Below are 22,574 nucleotides of genomic sequence, written 5' to 3'. Positions count from 1 at the left end.
GCTCCTGGGTGCTCTCTCCACGGCTCAGAGGGACTCAGTGCTCAGGTCCTCGAAGGCTCCCATGCCTCACCAGTGAACCAACTAAGTCTTCTCCGGGGCAGCAGAAAGAGCCTGAACTAGGAGGGAGAAGATCTGGGTTTCCACTGTGAGCTGCTTGGAGCGGTGGTTTAAAATTTTAGCCTCAGTTTGCTTGTCCGTAAAACGGGACCGGGGACTCGTAACTCGTAGGCTTGTTGCAACAATCAGATGGACAAGGGGAGAACGTTCGCGGTCATGCTCAGGTCCCACCGCAGCCCGCGGCAGGAGCAGAGCAGGAGCGGCGACCTTTCAACCAGACAGGCTTGGGTCTAACGCCAGGACCCCGCTTCCTAGCTGACTGCGGGAGGGTCACGTGATGTCTCCATTTCCTTGGCTGTAAAGTGAACATAGTCATGTGGGAGGCTTGTGAGCCACCCAGTCACGGGTCTTGAAACCTGGGTTGACTGAAACGTTTTTTGCCTCTTTTCAAGGCAGGCGAGTGACAGGTACCGGGTCAATATCACAACAAATGGGCGCAGACACGTTCCCGGTGTCCCCAGAGTGCCCAGCACAGCACCGTGGACTCAGTGATTCCGGGTAAGCCCGGGAGGCGACTGAACCGAACAGAGCAAACGGCACGGTCACAGTTCAATGTCACATGCGATTTATTCTACTTGCACAAAATCAGTTTAGCCACATGTTGTGATGCTTTACCGACTCTTGAGAATATCCACTAAATCAAAACACTCGCATTCTCCAGATACGAATCGCTGTTAGTTACACTCAGCAAGATTAATCTCCAATTAGTTACATTCAACAAAAGTAATCTCATGAATTAAAGACCATGACCACCTTGTAATTCTAAGTTCATCGAGGAAAAACGCGATGCTTTCAGGTGTTAGCTATCGAATACAATCCAATTTGTTTCACATAAAGTAAAAAAGCACAATCCGTCAGTATGGTGTAATGGAGAACATTCTAAGGTAAAAATTTAGATTCTACACCCAGTTCCTTATTAATTCATTTTGTGGCCATATGAAAATGACTCACCCATTTCTTCTCTGCTTTCCCATTGTGCAATGGATAAACAGTACCTCTCCTGGGGTAAAATTATATTTTTAAATGGCTGTGAAAATACTTGGAAAAAATATAAAATAGTGAGTATGTGTATGTATATAATGTTATTTCTACTTATAAAGATTTTCATATTAGTGGAGTGTCTTTTGAGTCTCTGTTGTGTAAATAAAAACAATGTCCTGGAAAGGCAGACGTTAAAGAGCATATATGTCCACTAAAAATAACATTAGCAGTGCATTTATGACACCTATTGTTAAAAGAACTCCCAAGTGCACCGTCAAATATCTTTGAAAATGTGAAATATATATATATGACAGAGCGTTGGATGACTGGATGGCTGAATGGATGGGTAGCTACGTGGCTGAGTGGATGGGGGGATGAGTGGCAGTTGACAGATGTCAGTGGTGAGTAAAACCAGAAAGGACTGGTTTTGAGCCAGGACTGGTCCAGAAAGGACTGGTTTTGAAACCACTTGAGCCAGTTAGGAGGGTAAAGAGTCTGGGGGCTCTGGGGCGGTGGAGGTGATCTGGGTGATGGCAAGGCTGGATCCAAGCTTGTTTGAAGATCCCCATGCCTGGGGCATACCCCTCACCCCACCTCCTACTCCAAAAGCTCTTACATCCGCCTGGTGGGCATTGCTTATCTGGGACCTACACAGACGATGGGTCTCCTGGGTCAGTCAGAGGCTGTGTTTTCACCACCCCCGGGGACTCATCCAAGCTCTGGATGTGGGACAGAGCAGGTTTCCGTCGATGCTTCATGGATTAAGAACCGAGGTTGATTCACAGCCACCTGCATGGAGAAGGAGGTGACCAGGGTCAATGTGCACGCCGGAAAGGAGAGGTTCATGCAGGAATACCCCCCTGAGCCTGGGTAGTGTAGGATGACCATCACCCCAAGGACAGGACTTCTACGCTCACTGGATGGTGAGAGATTGTGCCTGAATAAAAGGGCAGCGGCTCCCAGAAGGCACGGAAGAACGGGGACCATGGTGGCCGGACTGGTCTCCGGTGAATGGGGCTCCGGTGAATGTCAGCACATAGGTGCGCCTGGCCCGGACACCTGAGCCGGACGACCACACCCTCGGGGCCTTTGTGCCATTGTCCTGTCTGCGGAGGACACACTGAGACGCGGGGCTCCCGGTGCCGAGGGCCGCGCCGAGTGCCAGCCTGGTGGGGACGGTTTGTTTGATGTTTTTCACAGAGCACATTTTTGCAGGAACTCGAGACCCAGTTAGAGATGTCCTTCACTTGGGAAACAGAAGCCACGGGAGAACAAGAAAGGATGAGAGGCCAATCTTCCCTCCGGTGTTTTTTCATTTTAGGTGGGGAGGACATCCAGAGTCACCTTGCCCCCACATACCAGATGTCCTCAGAAATTGAGCAGGACAAACGTTGGCATCCTTGTTGGGATTCACGTGGTAAGTATTCAGTAAGATTCACTGAAATTCCCTTGGAACTCTATCCAGGGAGGTGACTGGCCTCGTGTGCTGGCCCCGGTCTTACTCTGCCCATCTGAACTGCAGTGGCTCCTAGAACTTAGATAATGTGCACATATGCTATCAGGTCCTGGAGCAAAGGGGCCGCGGCAAAGCAGAGGCGTGATCCCTGCAAAACCAGCTCCTGGAGCTCCTCTAACGAAGACGAAGTCACGCGGAAAGGGACGTCGCCCCGTGGGGGACGTGTGCTAATCTGGCCTCCGCTGTGTGACTCAGAGGGTTCGCTTGAGCTCTCTGGGCCCGATTTCCTCATTTCAAGGATAGCTCCTATCAACCACACTTTGCTGGGTTGGTTCAAAGTCTTATCTCAAGAGAATAAAGAGCTGAGTGTGGGGAAGGCGGCCTTGGCTGGGGAAGAGCCTGAGGAGACAGGGGCATGTCCACACGACAGTGTCCCCTGATGGGGGACAGGACGCAATGGGTCAGTAAGCAGAAGGGTCTCCATGACTCAAACTGCGTGGGCCCCAAACCAGAGAGAGACTAGAAGGCGCCGTGCTAAGGAGTCTTAGTTACAATCGAGTGTCGTTGAACCTGAACCACTGCCAGTCACCCACATGCTGGGGCCCTCGGGGTGGCAGAGAGCCCTGACCAGTGGGGGCAGCACCTGCGTCCCCAGGGGCTTCAGGGCCCCAGGAGGGTTCTTCCTTCGGACCACAACACTGCTCCCTCCACTGCTGGGCACCATGGAGCCCCACGGAGAGAATTGTGCATTTCTCAGATAATTGCTAAAATACAACGTCTCCGGGTCTCCAACGAAAGGAAAAGCCAAGGGGCCTCATTCTAAACACCTGCCAGTCACGTGCACGCCAGTCTAAGTTACTGGAGCTCCGTGGCTAAAAGAATGGACCCCAGACCCGAACCCCAGCTCTGTCCCTTCCTAGTTACGTTCCCAGGACATTCCTTCACCTGCCTGCCCCAGGTCCCCAGCTGTAAAAGTAGTAATAACACAGCCTCACGCGGTTGTTGGGAACCTGAGGGAGTTAACTTGTTTACAGTGTGTAGGAAGGGTTCTCACGCACCCACACGCTCAGCACTCCTGGGTATTTGCTAATATCGGTAAGAAACAGGGTCCTTCCCCAAGAGCCTGCTTGAGAGGGGAGAGAAAGAAACCCTGATGAGCTATGGGGTTGCTAAGGGCGTGGGGAGAACACAGCTCAAGTCTGGGGAGTGTGCGGACAGAAAACCCCACTGAGTCTGGGGGGAAGCTGTCTGCTGTCAGAAGGATCAGGGCCCCGAGCATTGAAAGGGCAGAAAAGCGTCCTTCTGGCCAGCCAGCGGGGGGACGATGAGGACGTGGTTGGTGCGGCCGTCCTAAGCCAGGCATCACACGCTGTGCCCGGCAGGGAGGCCAGTGACGAGGCAGGACTGAGGCCGGGGGTCAGGGGGAGCTGAGATTCCCTGTGGGACGTCCCCCAGCACCGGGGACTCAGTGTGGCCCTGAGCAAGTCAGTCCCACCGGGGAATCTGCCATTTGCCCACTGGCAATTCCTACAGAGTGGGCTCTTCTCACGTGATGGGGTTTGTGAGGGAGAGAGCGAGACAGAAGTGAATGTCCCCTGCTGGGAGAGGTGAAGTGATAACCTGAAATCCTTGTTCGGGGCCACCTCCCGAGTCCTTAACTCCTGTCAGGGGAGGGAGCTCCCTGGCAGGCGAGAGGGGCCAGAGACACGGAGGGGACTGGGCGCAGGGGAGGGGCGTAGGGGAAGGGTGCAGGGGAGGGGTGCAGGGGAGGGGTGTAGGGGAGGGGTGCAGGGGAAGGGTGCAGGGGAGGGGCATAAGGGAAGGATGCAGGGGAAGGGCGTAGGGGAGGGGAGCAGGGGAGGGGAGCAGGGGAGGAGTACAGGTAGGGGGTGTGGCTAAGGGGTGCCGGTGAAGGGTGGTACCCAAGATGCCTTGGGGCAGCCCCAGGGCCCAGAGGCGATCCCAGGCCACCGTCCCGTCTGTAACCACATGGAGTCCAACAGTGTTTGGAGGCAGCAAACGACAGCTGCCAAACGTGGCCTGTGATTTTTTCTCTCTAAATCTCAAAGCCTTTACAGAAATCACAGGCCTGGGCGATCCCCCCTACAGGCGGGCGCTAAGAAAACGGCGCTCCTCCGGAACGAGCGTCACCCGTCTGTGATGAGCTGTATTTGGGCCCAGAAGGAGGTCCAGGCACCCGTGACCGTCATGGCTCAAAAGAGCCACTTCACGCTCGGGGTGCAGGTACTTAAAATCACGGAGAGGACACGGCAAGGCAGAGGCGTGTGCCCATCACATCATCCGGGACACAAGGCACAGTTCGTGGCGAGGGCAAGGCTGTGGGGACACGGGACAGAGAGGAGTCACGGATTCACTCAGCACTCAAGGTGCCGGAGGCCGCCAGGGGTCTGCCTGTCCTCACCTGGTTCCTGCCCTCTGTGCGCATGGTACCGCCGTCACCCGGCCCTGCTACAAAGGAGGAAAAATGAAGAAACCAAGGCACCAGGGGCTCGGGGCCTCACCTGGGGCCGCCCGGGAGCGGGGGGCACAGGGCTGGCCTCGGAGGGGCACCGGGGCCGGCTCTCGTCTTGCCGCACCCCCCGGGGGCTCCGCGAGGCCTGCCCTTGTGCAAATGGACAGAACCTGACCTGGACAACCGATGGCCCACTTCCCCTCCTGCAGCTTCGGGGGCTTTCCGCTAAGGGGCACGGAACGTGCCACCGGCCACCCGCCGTTCTCCAAAGCCCCCAGCACACGCCGTGTCGTCTCCGCCAGTGGCGAGGGTAGGACGCGCGCATCGGAGGCACGTGGTTCTTCACTCACCTGCGGGCCCGCCGGGACCGCCTACCCAGAGAACACCTGGTAGCCGAAGTCGTCCGGCCCGGCTCTGAAGCTGTATTTGCCAGTCATTCTCTGGTAGTGCACGAGGACAAGGGCAGCCGCCCCGGCCACCACGGCGAAGACGGCCACCACGATGAGGACCAGGTAACCGGCTCCCAGGCCCGGCTCCGCGCCTGGACGCTCACCTGCAGGGAACGAGACGGATACAGCTGTGAGGTCTGCCCAGACCGGGAGGGACGCGTCTCCGTGGGCCGTGCGTCACCCGCGGCCCCAGCCCTGCAACCTCATGGTCAGGGTGGACCGGAGGGCTTAGGACGGATTGGCGATGGAGCGAGCTCGCCACGGAGTCCGCCGCTCGGTGACCTTATTATCGGGATCTGACTGACCCGGAGCACCGTGCCGTGAGGCTCCGCACGGGCCCGTGTACGTGTGGGTTTCCGAAGGGGACAAAGCAGGTGTCCCAAGCCTGAGAGAGCGGGCATCAGCCAGGACAGCTCAGCCCGCCCGGCGTTCTGGATAACTCCTAGCCCCCCGGGGAGCGACAGGGCCTACGGTGCGGGGAGGTTGAGAGCTCGGCTGCGCGTGGAGACCCGGCTGGGCGCTGGAGAGGAGCGCGGGCCTTCCCTGGACCCCGAGGGCCGGTAAAAACACAGGAAAGCACGGACCCAAAAAAGTTGGAAATGGGGACTCGAGTATACTCAGGCACCCATGTTCATAGCAGCATTATTCACAACAGCCCAAGGGCGGAAACAAGCCAAGCGTTCATCAAAGGATGAATGGATAGGGGCGCCTGGGCGGCTCAGTCGGTTAAGCGTGGGACTTCGGCTCAGGTCATGATCTCACGGTTCGTGGGTTCGAGCCCCGCGTCGGGCTCTGGGCTGACAGCTCGGAGCCTGGAGCCTGCTTCGGATTCTGTGTCTCCCTCTCTCTCTGCCCCTCCCCCACTCACACTCTGTCTCTCTCTCTCTCTCTCAAAAATAAATAATCATTAAAAACTTAAAAAAAAAAAGGATGACTGGATAAACAAATGTGGTCCATCCACACAACGGAATATTGTCTGGCCATAGAAAGGAGCAAAGTCCCAGTGGGTGCTTCAACATGAAGGAACCTCAAAACATCATGCCTAGCAAAAGGGGAGAGTCACAAGGGACGGCACACAGTATGACCCTGTCTATAGAACTATCCAGGAGGGGCAAAACCAGAGGCAGAAAGCAGACTGGTGCCCAGCTCGGAAGGAAGGGGACAGGGAGGGACTCCTAATCGGTGCGGGGCTACCAGCCGTCCCCACCCCCAGGGGAGAGAACTGCTCGCCCCCGTGAGGAAGTCGGGGTGCGTGGAGCGCAGTGAGAGTGAGTGGGACCCACGACAGGGCACCTGCGGCAGGAGCCAAAGCCACCCCTGCACCACGTTCACCTCCGTCCAGTCCCCCTGCATTGGGGGTGTCCACCTGGGTGACAAGGGACACCCGAGAGCCTGTCTCCTGCGTGGTTGCCGAGGTAGATGTCACTCTGGGTCTCCAGGGCATAGCACAGGTATGCAAAGTGGTCCGACAGTGGCATTGGGGACCCCTCCTGGCTGCCTGGGACAGAGGCAGTCATATCCTCCAGAGGGAAGGGTGTCCTGGATGAGGCTCTTGGGGACGCGTGCTGGAGCGGCATAACCTCCCAAGGCGCCCAGACACCGGACGGCCAGTTCCCCGACAGCTGCAGGGCTGGCCCCTAGACCCGGCCTCTGCGGTGCTATGGCGGGCGCCTGGCCTCCTCCCGTCCTCCGTGCGGGGCCGCGGTGCTAGCCCGAGCAGGGGGACCACACTGAGGATGTTGCAGCGGGAGAGAGGTAGACCCCGCTCACAGTGGAGCCCAGGGCGGAGCCCGGATGCAGCCTCCGGAGACAAATGAACCTGTCTGCTCGCTGCCTGTTTCCCCGGGTTTCCGTCACCTGCAGCCGAACGCTCCCACCTGACCCACCGGCCCAGAGCTGCTCTAGGTGGGGTCCACAGGCCAGCACGGTCCACCGGTTACTGTGGCCCCGCAGTGGTTACCAGTCTACACAAAATGGAGAGCAAGACATGACCCTCCCCATGGGAGGGGGTGTCTACCTGCCCAGGAGAGACCGGTCACGTGGCGGGAGTTGCATGCGGGGCCCACGGTCGGACCACCTGTCAATCTCTTAATAAAGCACTGGCCCTTCACCAGGATTGCTTGAGAAGCCTGCACCGCGGGCAGGACGGTTGCCATGGTCACTTGGGGTAACCCACACAAACAGTTGTTTTGCAAAGACACTGAGTGATCAATGCTTCGGTGACGGGGACACAGCCCCTGCTGTGGGAAAGTGATGGAGAGCCTCTAAGCACATGTAGGGAACCCCCAGCTCCTCACTTCCGGGCAACCTCAATGATGATTCTGGACCCTTCCTTCCGGGACATTTGTGCATCTGACAGACATCACCTCAACTTTCTCTCCCTCTTTGTACAAAGCAACTCTAGCGAGGGAGGACTAATGAGTGATCTCGCGAAGCAAATGGCCAAGGAAGAGTTCCCGGAAGGAAATTAGAATATTGCGATGCTAACATAAGATGTCTTGGCAGCATGCATTCCGGAACGATGCCCACGGATTCCTCCTCAATCTCACCAATGTGCAGTGCTACGTGCGTCCTCCAGAACGATACGTTGAGGTCCTGACCCCCACTACCACAGAACGTGATGGTCCTTGCAAATGTAATCAGTGAGGGACTCCTAATCGGTGCTGAAGCAGGAGAGGCTCTGACCCAATAGGACCCATGTCCTTGTAGGACAGCCATGTGAGAACACAGAGGCACCAGGGGAACCCCACGTGAGGACAGAGGCAGAGCTCCGGTAACGAGATCCTGCCAGCCAAGGAGAGCCACAGCAGCAAATGCCAGAAGCTGGGAGAGCCGGAGATAGATTCTCCCTCACTGCCCTAGCGGGACCCAGACCTGTTGACACCTTGATCTTGAATTTCTGGTCTCCAGAACCATGAGGTGCTCAGTCTGTGGCACTTAGTGTCCTGTGGCCCCAGCCCCAGAAAACTAACATGGGGGGGTGGGGGGCAGAGAGTGGGTGCACAGTCAGGGGACAGAGTGTGGGCACAGGGTGGGAGGGGGGCAATCCCAAAGAGATTTGTCTGCCAGTCTATCCCACCCCTGCAGTCCCCAACAGTATTTCTGTTCATATACACAATTAAAATGCAAAGTTTCCACCAACCGGGAGATTCCATGTTTCTAAATGACTTTTCTGTACATTTATATGGCACAATTATGGAGCACACAAGAGCTAATAACACAATGAGAAAGAACGATGCACCAAAGGAATGATCCTTGTTTTTGAGCCTCACAATTTATACCCTCATTATATTTGGTGTTCTCTGCAATGGTTGTTAGTTGATGCTCTACTGGCTACAAATGATAACAACTAGCACTTATCTGGTAATTTCTATGGACAAGGCACTATATGAAGTAGAAATTAGTACTGTTCCCACTTTATAGATGTGGGAAATGAGGCACAATGTAGTATGCCCATGTTGCAGAAAAAAAAGAGAGTGCTGGACACATAGTAGGGATATATGCCTGCCACATAGATGGAATAATGAATAAGTGGTTGGATGGATGGAGGGATGGATGGAGGGATGGATGGATGGATGGTAAGTGGATGGATGGATGGATGGATGGTGGGTGGATGGATGGATGGAAGGATGGATGGCTGGCTGGATGGATGGATGGAAGGATGGATGGGTGGATGGATGGGTGGATGGTGGGTGGGTGGATGGGTGGGTAGGCGGGTGGATGTATGGAGGAATAATGGATGGATGGATAGGATCCAGAAGACTCAGGAATTTTCCCAAGACCACACAACTAGAAACATGAGAGTCCATATTCAAATTCAGGTCTCCTAACTCCAAGCCCAGTGCTTTTTCCACTCCAGTAGTTTCGACATTATCTATAATATCTGTGAATGAACAGGAATCCCATTTCTATAAACGAGAATGCAATTCACACATATTGTCTTTCGTATTAGGGCTCCTGGTCAACCAGTTCTCCTCAGCAGGTTAAGAAATGAAGAGGGTAGCAGAAGCATGTGGTCCCAGGATGGGCCCTTCAGCTGCCTGATGACCAGTGCAGACACCAGAGCCCGGAGCCCAGCTCCAGAAACTCCGAGTTAGTAGGCCTAGGACGTGCCCCCAAACCTGGGGTCTTTTAAATTTCACAAATACTTGGATGAGAACCAACAGTTGAGAATCGCTGGCCCTTCTCTTACTCCCTCATCTTTCTTCCTAAGCCCTGATCAACATTCGGACCCCGGCTCACATCCCGCATCCAAAGCCCAGAAGTTCTTGTGCAGGAAAATATGGAGAGGCAAGGAGGGCCATCAAAGTAGGGAAGAAAAGCAACGAAAAAGGAAAATCGACTAGGATTACATTTAGCTGCAAACGGGAGAAAAAGCCAAATAGCAGTGACAAAGAACATGGAAGTTAATGTCTTTCTGGCACAAAACTTGGAGGTCGGAGACCTGGCCTGGCCTTGCTGCCTTGCTCTAAGGTGTCCTTGGAAATGGGGCTCCTTCCAGCTCCTGTCCCCATGGCCCTCCCCTGGGGTCTGAGAAGGGGGATGATGAAGAAAGGGGAAAACAATGGCCTGAGCCCCTGGGGAGCTGGCACTTGACCTCCATTTGCATTTCATTGGCCAGAACTTACTCATAGGGCCACACTCAACAGCCAGGTCGACTGGAAATTATGGTTTTCATTCCTGGCAGCCAGCTAAAAATGGGGTGGGTTGGGGTGGGCGTGGGTCTCTATTAGGATGAAGGGGCGAACAGATATTAGGGGACAGCTAGCCATTTCTGTCTTCATACCCAAAGCACGCCATTTCCCCCAACCAATTTTTTTTTTTGAAAAAACAATGAAATCAATCTCAAAGGAAATAAAATGTCTTCCTGGAAAAATGATGGCAGCCTTTGAAATGACATGGAATGTAATTGTCTTGTGGAAGTTTTATACCAGGAGAGAAAGCGATATCATTTTTTTATTTTTGCATCTTCCGAGTTAGCCAAGCCCAGAATAAACAGTTTAGGCATCACCTGAGTTCCTGTGGCCCAACAACCCATTCGGTGTGTTTATCCAACATAAACACATGGCTCGAAATACTGCTTTATCTAAGGGTGTGCTGACATCCTGAAGCCCCAGCCTTTTCTTCTGCAATGTGGGTATGACAACGGCCCCTCCCTCCCGGCCACACTCTGTAGGTGATGGACTCGATGCAACCCGGGGAAGTCGCTCTCAGCAGCCAGCAGCTGTTATGTCCCCTGATCCCGAGTCTGCTGCGGAACATCCCAGGTGCTCTGGCTCCCGGGGGGGCGGAGTTGTGGCTCCCACGCTGGTGAGATGGGACTCAGGACTGTCTAAACCAAGTCACCAACTAACCTTCAGACCGGACGAGGGGTCCCCAGGATGTCTGGTGTATGGTGGATGCCTCGCTGCTTCTCGGGGACTTGACATCGTTGCAATTCTGTTGTTTTGAAAGAAAAGAAACTTCGAGTTAGTCGAGCAGAACTACTGAGTTCGGAGACAAGTCCTGACCGTTGGGGTAGTACCCTGATCCGTACATTCTATCTGGCTGGAGACAGCAAGTCGAGGGTGGGTGAGCTCAGACAGGGGAGGGACCCGGGGGCCTGGACCGCCTGGATCACAGGAGGAATCGAGGTTCAAGAGAGCAGCTCGCTGCGCCTCCAAGCCCTGGCCCCTCGGCCCCTCAGGCCCTCTGTCGGCGCTGAGTCATGTTGGCGTTCTCCATGGCCATGGCCAGCTGCAGCCGCCTGCTCCTTTCAATGCCTCTGCCTTGCACGAAGGTTCAGGGACACGGTGGAACCTTCTTAGAATACACCTGCTATGGGCTGCATTCTGCCCCTCTAAAAGATGTTGACCCCATAGTCCCCGGTACCCGTGCATGTGACCTTATTTGGAAATAGGGTCTTTGCAGATGAGGAGAAGGTGAGGTCATTAGGGTGGGTACCTAGTCCAACATGACTGTGTCCTTGGGAAAAGGGGACGTTGCACACAGACACAGACATGCACAGAGGGAAGATACGAACACACGGGGAGAAGCTGGGTCTGCACCCCAAGGGGAGAGCCTGGAATGACTCTCCCTCGCGGCCTGAGGGGGAGCCAGCCCTGCCCCAAGGCTGATCTTGGGCTCCCCGCCTCCAGGCTGTGAGAGAATGCACTCCTGATGTCTCAGCTGCAGCTGCAGCCACAGAAAAGCAGTCAATGCCTCTCCTAGGAAAGCTGGGAAAGGAAGGCGTGAAGCCATATTATCAAGAATCTGAGAACCGGCCCCTCCTTACAGAGGTGGTTGTGGCTATTAATACTCTTAGTATGTCTGAGGGGCTCTTGGAGCCTGGTGCAGAGTCATGCACGCCCCTAGGTGACAGTCATCCAGGGGTCTGTGTCCCTTTCAACCCTTTTTTCTGGAAGATTTACTGTGTGTGAAAAAGTGACATCAACAAAATTGATGTTCTTGGGTTTCTTCTCCTATGCGTGTCCCATGGATCCTTGGAGGCTGGTGACCTGGGGGCGGGGATGGGGATGGTAGGGGTTCTGTGAGCAGCACAGAAACAAGCCCATTGCCCAGAGATGAGGCAAACACACAGCCCCTGAACCCAAGGCCAGCAGAGTTCTCCACACTGTCCTGGGAGCAGACCGCATGTGACGGTGAGCTCACATCCTTGTCTGTGGTGTGAACAAGGCTCTCAAAACTCAGGACTGCAAAGCATATTTCACATTCAAAGGTCTATGGAAATGGGAATGTAAAATTATTCATTATCCCAAATTCGTGCACATGAAAATAAAAAAAAAAACCCTCTTATTAAATATCACAGTGGCTGGGATTCAGTAGTGTTCCCTCAATGTTACTAAAAATAATACTGAATTAAAGCAAAGTTTTTACACCTGAATATGCATTAAAGCACCTGGAGGAGAAGCACCACTGCATCATGGCCAGGAATGGATGGGATGGGATGGGATGGGATGGGATGGGATGGGATGGAATAGGGATGAGATGGGATGGGATGGAATAGGGATGGGATGGGATGGGATGGAATAGGGATGGGATGGGATGGGATGGAATAGGGATGGGATGGGATGGGATGGGATGGGATGGGATGGGATGGGATGGGGATGGGGATGGGATGGGATGGGATGGGATGGGATGGGATGGGATGGGATGGGATGGGATGGAATGCAATAGGGATGGGATGGGATGGGATGGGATGGGATGGGATGGGATGGGATGGAATAGGGATGGGATGGGATGGGATGGGATGGGATGGGATGGGATGGGATGGAATAGGGATGGGATGGGATGGGATGGGATGGGATGGAATAGGGATGGGATGGGATGGGATGGAATAGGAATAGGATGGGATGCGATGGAATAGGGATGGGATGGGATGGGATGGGATGGGATGGGATGGGATGGGATGGGATGGGGATGGGATGGGATGGGATGGAATGCAATAGGGATGGGATGGGATGGGATGGGATGGAATAGGGATGGGATGGAATAGGAATAGGATGGGATGGGATGGGATGGGATGGGATGGAATAGGGATGGGATGGAATAGGGATGGGATGGGATGGGATGGAATAGGGATGGGATGGGATGGAATAGGGATGGGATGGGATGGGGTGGAATAGGGATGGGATGGGATGGGATGGGATGGGATGGGATGGGATGGGATGGGATGGGATGGGATAGGGATGGGATGGGATGGGATGGGGATGGGATGGGATGGAATGGGATAGGAATGGAAATGGGATAGGAATGGGAATGGGATGGGATGGCCAACATGTGGTACGACATCTGGAAGGATGTAGCTTAGCCAGCTAGCTGCAGAGTCCTCTGCCCACGGGCTGCCTGCCATCCATGCCTCATTTCACACCTTGTGCAGAGTCTGCTCCCAGAAGTCGGGCCCCAGAGCCGCCCAAAGCCTGGGCTTCAGATAACAGAGTGGCCCTCCTCAGGGTGATCAGGGGCACAAGTCAGGCACAAGGTTAGAGAAGTAAAACACCTACTATTTTGCACGTGCTTCCAGGGGAGTCCATGCAAATACGAAGCCTGCAGTGCAGGTAGACGATGGAGTTGTTGATGAAGGAGAAGATTTTCAGCTTAAACTGGGCCTTGCTGGAGTCCCCGTTCTTGATCACGTTCGTGTGTGTGTTGGGGATGGGGCAGCTGGGAAGGAAGGAACGTGGCTCATTAGTGAGGAGCCGGCCTCCCATCCCCGTCCCAGATGAGCTTCCCAGCAGTACCTCTGACTGCACACACCGTGTCTGCCATCACCCATGGGAGGCGAGGACCGCCACCCTCCGGTCCCCCAGGGACGCGGCCCCCATATCCGTGCGTGTCTGGGAGGCGGCCCACACCCGACACCTGCCTGTTGTTGATGAAGCCAAACATGACCGGGTCCCTGGCGTTGCTGGATGGTGTCGCCCAGCACTCGGTCAGGACCACCTTGAGGTTGCTCTTCTGTTTATAGAGCCCCACCTCGATCTTGACATCATCACTGGCAGACACACTATAATTTCGAGGTATAGGGGAGTCCCCAATAAACAACCGCATCTCGGTGACAAAACTGCCAGCACCATGGAGGTCCTCGATGATGGTATAGACCCTGTAAGAGTGAGTGGTTTCAGGAGGTGCGCTCCTGTGACCCCACCGTTCCCATTGCTCCCCAAAAAGCAACTCCAAAGAAGTATGGAAATAAAGGAAGACTGCCCAGATGAGAACAGGCAAGGCTACCGACTCTGAGCTGGCTGGAGCCATGTGTCGCCCCCCAACTTGAGTTTGGAGGAGACTCAAGGACAGACAGGGGAGGGGCATCCTCAGAGAGGGAAAGGGAGGCCCCAGGCGCCCCAGGCGTGTCATGGGGAAGCCGTGGGTGGGCTCACCAGCACTGGAGTGTCCTATGGGATTGGCGAGGGTGCGTATCTGGCTTTCTTTGGTTGGTCTTAAGTTGGAAGTGAGGACAAGTATTAGGGGCGCCGGGGGTTACGAACCAAGTCCTAGCCACTGTCCGTTTCTATATTCAGTCTCACAAAAGGATCCCCAAGTGACTAAAATCCTAAAGGAACCCAAAGCTGGGGCACCTGGATGGCTCAGTCGTTTGGGCGTCCGACTTCGGCTCAGGTCACGACCTCACAGTCCATGAGTTCGAGCCCCGTGTCGGGCTCTGTGCTGACAGCTCAGAGCCTGGAGCCTGCTTCGGATGCTGCGTCTCCCTCTCTCTCTCTGTCCTTTCCCTGCTCACACTCTGTCTCTGTCTCTCACAAATAAATAAACATTTAAAAAAAATCCTAAAGAAACCCAAAGTAAAGGCGCTAGAGTGGACAGTGAGCTGGAGAGGGGTGGGGAGAGACCCTCCACTCACCCCCATTCTGGGGTGTAGCCTGACGATGTCAGGAGGTCGTTCTGGAAGGCACAGTGGATGGGGCTCAGGATCTTCAGATGGTGGATGATGCCCTCAGGGGACAGGTCGTTCCTCAGGGTGGTCCTCACCACCGTACTCGTCACGTTCTGAACACAAACAGGGTGTCAGTGCGCTCCTGGACCCCAGCAGGCCCCCAACACGACTGCAGACTGGTGGCTCAGGAGTGTTGGGGGAGGGGTGGTTCCTCTCTAACGCTTGTCCCCAAAACAAGAAAACCCAACAATCTCTTCCTAACGTCAGATGCCAAAGAGAGTGTGATGTCCCGACCCCTGGTTTAGCCTGCGTCCTATGCCCACGTTCCTCATTGGAAGAGAACCGGAGACAAGCCGGGTCAGCTGACACCCCAAATAATAGATCGGATTCCTCCCCCAAATAACCCCCAGGCACGTTTCTGAAAATGAGGGCACGATGTGCTCCCTGAAGAAATGGAGCTAAAATCAATTGGTTAAAGTCCGCACGAGACCACCAGCATCCTCTCCGGGGGCCATCACGTGGGGGTGGGGGTGGGGGTACGACCTGGAGCCCAGGGGCCAGAGGACCAGCTCCAGAGAGTGAACGTCATCGTGTCGGGGACTCCGGGAGTGTGAGCACACTCTCCACCCGAGCCCCCAGGGAAAACGCTGACGGGGTTCGTGCCTGGGAAGGGAAGCCCGAGGACAAAGCATGAAGACTAGTGGTTTGTCTTTTGAAGTTTGGCAGGACAGACCCTCCAGACGGCAGCGCGCCAGTGCACGGAGATGCACCTTCCCTGGCGCACGAGAGTTCCAGGATTTCTCCAGCGCCCAAAACAGAGCCGGAGCATCTGAGTCGGGCAGATCTTTCTGGGAAAACCACCATCGTTGTACTGAAGCCGAACCAAGTCTTCCTTCGGCAGGACGCCCCAAGTTACATTTGTCCCCAGCGCTTTGCTGGCTCGTGGCTTGGAGTTTGATCGGCACGGTGGTGGGCTCTCCAAGATTGGCAGCCCCGCACGGACACCTCCTACGTCGTCACCAGCACAGGGCCCAGCGTCAGCCAAGGACAGCTGCGGGTTGTTCGTGGTTGATGCGGAGGGGCGGGTGCCGTCCGGCTTCCGCTAAAGTCACCGGCCTTAGCCGTTTAGAAGTAGCCAAGAGACAAGGGCATCTGTGTGAAACGGACAAGCCGGACCATCCACGTGGGGGGAGCAAGGGGTGGGGCTTAAATTTATGCTGATGAGGACGTGCTGATGAGTGTCCATGGGAGCACACGTCCACTCCGCGTGGGCAGCGGGGCAGAGCCCCTGTGAGCCGCACAACAGGGCATCGGGCCACAGTAAGGCTTCCAGGGCAGCGTGGGCCGAAAATAGAAATTCAGAGCCTAGCAGCACTAATGGCACCCATGAATCCGACGGAGACACGGAATCCAGCGGCCAACCGGGGAAGTGGCTGTTTTCAGATGGTCCTGGGCTGAAAGTCACCGCAGGGAAGACGTTTTGAATGTTCTTTTGCTTCTCCAGCCCCTACATCGACTTCTTACCTGCTGCTTTATAAGAAACTACAGCATGTGTAATTTCACGTATGAAACACAGCAGGGCAGACACCGGTAAGCTGACTGCGGCAAAGGGTCGTTAGCTTATGTTGGAAGCTACTGGAAATGACTGGTCTCTCTGGGTTTTTATATAAATGGTGAGATTAGAGTTCTTGAAAACCACCCTGATTCTTGGAGTTCACCTTCCTTAGTAGAGACTAGTGATGCTACTGCTTCTCTCTCTTTTTTTTATTTATTTTTTTTTATTATTATTTTTTTTTTTTTATTTATTTTTGGGACAGAGAGAGACAGAGCATGAACGGGGGAGGGGCAGAGAGAGAGAGGGAGACACAGAATCGGAAACAGGCTCCAGGCTCTGAGCCATCAGCCCAGAGCCCGACGCAGGGCTCGAACTCACGGACCGCGAGATCGTGACCTGGCTGAAGTCGGACGCTTAACCGACTGCGCCACCCAGGCGCCCCTCTCTCTTTTTTTTTAAAAACGTTTATTTATTTTTGAGACAGAGAGAGAGCATGAACGGGGGAGGGGCAGAGAGAGAGGGAGACACAGAATCGGAAGCAGGCTCCAGGCTCTGAGCGGTCAGCCCAGAGCCCGACGCGGGGCTCGAACCCACGGACCGCGAGATCGTGACCTGAGCCGAAGTCGGTCGCTCAACCGACTGAGCCACCCACACACCCCTGCTTCTGCTTCTGAGAACAAACCTGCCTCAGTTCTTCACTGAAGTATCCAAAATGAAAGCATTGAAACACTTTTCGTTAATACCCGTCTCCGGGTGTGCTCGTATCTCTATCTCTGTATTGTGGAGAATTTATCTACATGATGCCTGTGGGCCCTGTGGCTTTTTCCAGCTAAGAAGCAGAAACTCTTTCAGTACGTGAAGTGTCGTAACGGACGCAACATCAAGTCTCTGACGGACTGTGCTCCAGGCGCCCAGTCCAGAGTGTCTGCTCCCAATGGCACACGTAAGGTGCCTTTGAAAATTACTTTGTGGGGCACCTGGGTGGCTCAGTCAAGTCATGATCTCACAGTTCCCGGGTTTGAGCCCCGCACTGGGCTCTGCACTGACAGTGTGGAGCCTGCTTGGGATTCTCTCCTTCTGTGTCCCTCCGCTACACTCTCTCTGTGTCTCAAAATAAATAAATAGGGGCTCCTGAGTGGCTGAGTCGGTTAAGCAGCATTTGACTTCGGCTCAGCTCATGATCTCAAGGTCCATGAGGTCAAGCCCCGGGTCAGGCTCTGTGCTGACAGCTCAGAGCCTGGAGCCTGCTTCCGATGCTGTGTCTCCCTCTCTCCCTACCCCTTGCCTGCTCATACTCTGTCTCTCTCTCTCAAAAAGGAACATTAAAAAAATAATAAATACATAAAATAAATAAACTTAACAAAATTGCTTTGAAAAGAGCCACAGACAACCTGGACAGCCCCCTGCTGTCTCTACAAGAACTTTAGAAGTGTTTATGAAGATGATTCTGGACGCTGCTGAATCTTCTGGGGTGTAGATCAATTCATGTCTCTTCAGGGCCCTCTCTGTATGATCTGTATACAGTGCATCAAACTTAGCAGGGAGGCCTTAAATTCAACTTCTTCCAAAAACCCAGGAGCTCAATAAAGTTTAAACTTCCTGGGGTGCCCGGGGGGCTCAGTTAAGCATCCAACTTCGGCTCAGGTCATGATTTCACGGTTCACGAGTTCAGGCCCTGCATCGGGCTCTGTGCTGACAGCTCAGAGCCTGGAGCCTGCTTGGGATTCTGTTTCTCCCTCTCTCTCTGTCCCTCCCTTGCTCGTGCTCTGTCTGTCTCTCTGTCTCTGTCTCTCTCTCTCTCCCTCTCAAAATAAACATTAAAAAAATTGTTTGAACACAGGCTTGAATTCTTAAACTGCTTAACCAAAACCAGGAGGCAGACGGCTAACTGTACATACTCCATTGTACTCGTATAAGTAAGTCCTCGAGGAAATTTTAGTTGTCGACAAACGTCAAGAAACATCAAGAACTTTTGCGGCTTCCAGGGCTGGGATGATTATCAGAGATGAATCCCCTCTGCTCTGAACGGCCGAGCCCTACTGAGTGGACCGGCTGTAGCAGGTGCCTGGCCGGCTCAGAACAGGGCAGGCGGAGAGTCCGCGCAGCCCCGCCCCCGGGGCCCCGCCCATCGGCAGGAGACTCCGCCCCAACAGCCTGCCTGGCTGCGTTGACCTGACCACGTTACTTTCAGCATCGTTCCCTCCTGTTCTGCAAGCCTGCGGTGCGCGAACTTGGGCCCGAGACCCTGAGGGCGGCTGTGCCCTTGCCCACCCTCCAGCCTGTGCCCACAGACTCTGGGGCTCAGGCGCCAAGGAGCTGCTACCCCGTCTCCGTGTCGGGTACCTCCACGCGACCGTCGGGGATCCTCGAGAAGTAAAGCCCCACGGTTATGTTTAGGCTGTGCTGGCTGGAGGGCTGGAGGGGGGCCGACAAAGGCTCTGCGGTCCCCGGAATGTCCTGGTTGCTCCTTCAACCCAGAGGGGGTCTGAGGACCCCCAGGGAGGGTGGACGCACAAGCAGGCTTAGCGTGCAGGGGCGCTGCTCTGCCTGGGCTCCCACACATCCACGTGCCCGCTGACCCCGCAGCTGCCCGGCCCCCACGGGTCCACACTGACCCCGCAGCCCCAGCACCTGGTCCACCAAGTGTCCACGCTGACCCCGCAGCCCCAGCGCCTGGCCCCGGGCAGGCCCACACCTCACCGCCGTCTCCACCCGTGCCCCATCTCTCCTCTGGCCCAGACTCTCCCCCGAGAAGTCTCCCGCCGTGTCCCTCACCAGCCTCTGGAGCCCCTGCCTCCCTCCCCGGGGACAGCCCCCGGACCTGCTGGTATCGCCTCCCCGGGCCTGTGGCCCTTGGCACCATGAACAAGCTCAGCCCCTACAAGTGCCCGGGGCCCAGGTGTCCCCACTGGGGAGCAAGGCCCAGGCTCCAGCCAGAAGCATCTGAGGGCCTCTGCCTTCCTTGTACCCCTGAAGGCCCCTGGAAAGGCAGAATCACAGACGCTGTAGGGCTGGTCCCCGGAGGCAGGGCAACCTTGACCTTGACCCCCCCCTTGGACCTTGCCGAACCTCCCAGTCCCATTGGTTAAACTGGGGGGGGGGGGTGCAGCAGACCAGAGAGGCTCACATGGGCCCAGAGTGGCCTCCAGCTGGGCGGCCCCACCCCCTGACCGGGAGCCTCTTTGTGCCGGTAGAGGGACGACCCTGCGGCCGTAAAAGACTGCGGTAAAGACGAATCCCGGTAGGACCACAGTCCCTCTGGCCGGGTCGTTCTGATCACACCAGGCCACCTGCCGGGTGTGCACACTCACGCACACACGCACATACACACATTCACAATCACACCTACACACACACACGTGTTCTCACACACTGGCACACCTGGACACTCACGTTAACACACGTAGCTTTCCTGCCTTTTCCGTCTCCCCCCCGGCTCTCCATCTGCTATGCTTCAGCATCACTGGGAGCATCCTTCAAACCCTGAAACCCACCCCAGGCCCTTTGCACCAGAATCTCACAGGGCGAGAGCCCAAAACTCCCTCCTGATTCCAGGGCACAGTCTGGTCCCTGGTGAAGACTTGCCCTGTCCCCCTTTGTTGGGTCCCCCCGCTTAGAGTCAGAGACCTTGGGGTGCACAGCCTTCCCTGGTCCCTCCCCCATATGGTGCTAACACTCGCTGCCCCGGCCCCCACACGCAGCCCCCCGCCCCACCCTGGCCGCCCAGCCCTTACACTTTGCACGACGGTCCCGCACTCGCTCCACCCGGCCACCAGGAGCACGTGCGTGCTGTTGTGGTCGCTCACGTTACAGGATGGGTGTCCCAGGTACAGGGAGGACTCGGGGATGGACTCCTGCTGCAGGAAGCGCCTCTGGACGGCGATGGCCACCTTCTCAATGTCGCAGAGCACGCTGACCGCCTCGGTCAGGTTCAGTCGCGGGGGCAGGCCCCGGGGACCCGGGCCGGCACCTGGTGCCATGGCAGCCGCGGTTCCTGTCGGGGTGGGGGCCTGCTCGGGGCCAGCGGCCAGAGGGGGGCCGGGAGCCTGGGTTGTGTTTCCGGGAGAGTCACCTGCAAGGCACAAGGAGGTGGAACCAAGGTGGCTCTGTGTTCAGGGACAGCCACCCGACCCCTGGCCCGTGAGGCCCGCACGGAGGGACAGACGGGGACGGCAGCGGACACGTGGACCCCGCGTCCCGGCCGCAGCCCCACACAGGCCCCTGCTGCGTGCTGGATGTTTGTAAAGATATTCAGGGTTGTCCGGGGGCTCCGTCCCGGGCCCGCCACCCTGGCACCTGCCTTCTCTTATCCCGAGGTGGGGCTCACCCACTGCTCTGCCCCCTCCCTGCGGTCCCTCACCTCCAACATGCAGCCCAAAGCCCGGCTCGTGGCGTTCATGCCTTCTCGACCGGCCTCACCCGCCTCTTGGCAGCCGGCGTCCCACCCTCTCCCACCACCTCCCTGCAGGGGCCCGCGCCGCAGCTAACCGTAACCCTAACCCCGCCCCACTGCAGCCCTCGCTGCCCGGTGCTGTGCTGCTGTCCTTTCAGACTGGCTCTAAGACACCTCTTCCGGGAAGCCCTCCCTGACCGCGCTCGTGGGGCTACAGGAACTCAGTCCCCGTGAGCCCCCTGCTTCTACCTCCAGCAGAGCACATCCTGTCTCCGGTGACAAGTGTTTACTCGCATAAACGTCTGTCTTGCACCACTTGACCACGGATCCCTGGCTGGCAGGGGTCACCTCAGCGTCAGCGCTGAATCTCCTGAGGCCCCATTTAACGGGAAAAGTAGCGGGTGGGAGGAGGGCCCCAGGAGAGGCACTTCTCCCGTGCTGCTTATCACACGGGCTGCGTGCTCTGTGTGGTCGTCTTTTAGAACCCGAGAGAACGTGGCGGGCCTCACTGTAATGAACAGATTTTCCCATCACGGGCACTTGGGAGATGCGAGGCTGGAGACGCATGGAGAATGGGAAGGGACACATACGTGTGCACATACACGCGTGTGCACACAGACGCACACGTTAGCAAACTCATCCAGGACGGAAAAACCTGCCGACCTCGTTGGGAAAAGAGACGCTTTGCCGACGAAAGTCCTTCAAAGCACAGATCACCCGACAGTATCTCAGGAGAAGGGATGGTGAGACTCTCACCGTCACAGGATCTTCCCGAAAATTCCACAGGGAAGTGGGGGGCTCCTCCCGTGCAGCTGCAGGTGTAGGAGCCCAGGGTGTTGTGGCAGGACGCGCCCGGCTCACAGTCGTGCTCCTGGCTGTCACATTCGTCGTAATCTGCGCGACATCAGAAGCAAGACAGACACTGTCACGGGGCTCGAGGGCCGCGGGTGAGGGGCGCTTCTGTGCCCGCTGTTACACACGCCTTGTGGGGGGACGTGCGTCTCGGCCAGCAGAGCTGAAGATCACTGAGTGACACCGTAGGTGGACGGTTCTGGGGGGCTCGGGGGACAGGGCGGCACCCACTTCTCAGCCAGGATGGGGACACGGGCTGGTGTCAGGACGTCTGCTGGGGCTGCTCCGGAAGGAGGGGTCCTGGTCCCGGGGCTGAGAGGGGCCGCGGAGACAAGACCACAGGCCCCCGGCCCCTCGCCTCGGGCCCAGGCGCGCCCACAGCGAGCCATCCCCGGGGGAAGGCACTCAGCCCGCTGGCTCGCTCCGGTCTCTGCGCTCCGTCACTCAGTTTGTTCACAGCGACACGGGTTTACTGCAGAAAATGGGTACAATCCGCACCTAACGCCACCTCCCACATACAACAGAGTTCTCACGGTGACCTATGTCCTTGGGCCCTTTAAAACACAGACTGCGACGCAGCTCGGGCCGTGCTTTACATCTACGTGGGAGTCCCGCTTCCTTCCCCCACCCTTATTTCAGGAATGTTTTCTGTCTCAACACGCCTCGCTTTTAATGACCGCATCAAAGGCCATGGCGTGGGTGTGCCATGAGACACTTAATATCTCCCCTGTTACGGGGCTGTCGACCACTTCCAATCTTTTCCTTTTCTTTTTTTAAGTTTACTTATTTATTTCGAGAGAGAGCGCGCAAGCAGGCAGGAGAGGGGCGGAGAGAGAGGGAGAGAGAGAATCCCAAGCAGGTTCTGCAGCGCTTAGCCGAAGGAGCCACCCAGGCACCCCCAGTCTTT

The 22,574-nt window shown here is 56.2% G+C and overlaps 1 protein-coding gene across 1 annotated transcript in view; it reads right to left on the bottom strand.

Moving 5' to 3' along the window:
- Positions 1-665: 665 nt before the first annotated feature.
- The window catches only part of UMODL1 (uromodulin like 1), a gene marked incomplete at its 5' end in the record, with an annotated part of 34,644 nt that continues 12,735 nt past the window's right edge, over positions 666-22,574 (bottom strand). The window contains 8 exons of the mRNA XM_030306629.1: positions 666-1,887; positions 5,378-5,580; positions 10,831-10,915; positions 13,480-13,639; positions 13,842-14,078; positions 14,835-14,980; positions 20,157-20,494; positions 21,572-21,709. Coding sequence (XP_030162489.1) covers positions 5,399-5,580; positions 10,831-10,915; positions 13,480-13,639; positions 13,842-14,078; positions 14,835-14,980; positions 20,157-20,494; positions 21,572-21,709 — 1,286 coding nt within the window. The remainder of the gene's footprint in view (positions 1,888-5,377; positions 5,581-10,830; positions 10,916-13,479; positions 13,640-13,841; positions 14,079-14,834; positions 14,981-20,156; positions 20,495-21,571; positions 21,710-22,574) is intronic.

This window comes from Lynx canadensis, unplaced genomic scaffold (assembly GCF_007474595.2).
Source record: "Lynx canadensis isolate LIC74 unplaced genomic scaffold, mLynCan4.pri.v2 scaffold_65_arrow_ctg1, whole genome shotgun sequence".
Classification (NCBI taxonomy): domain Eukaryota; kingdom Metazoa; phylum Chordata; class Mammalia; order Carnivora; family Felidae; genus Lynx; species Lynx canadensis.
The sequence above is the reverse complement of the archived record's forward strand: the minus strand, read 5'-3'. Positions and strand labels throughout refer to the sequence as shown.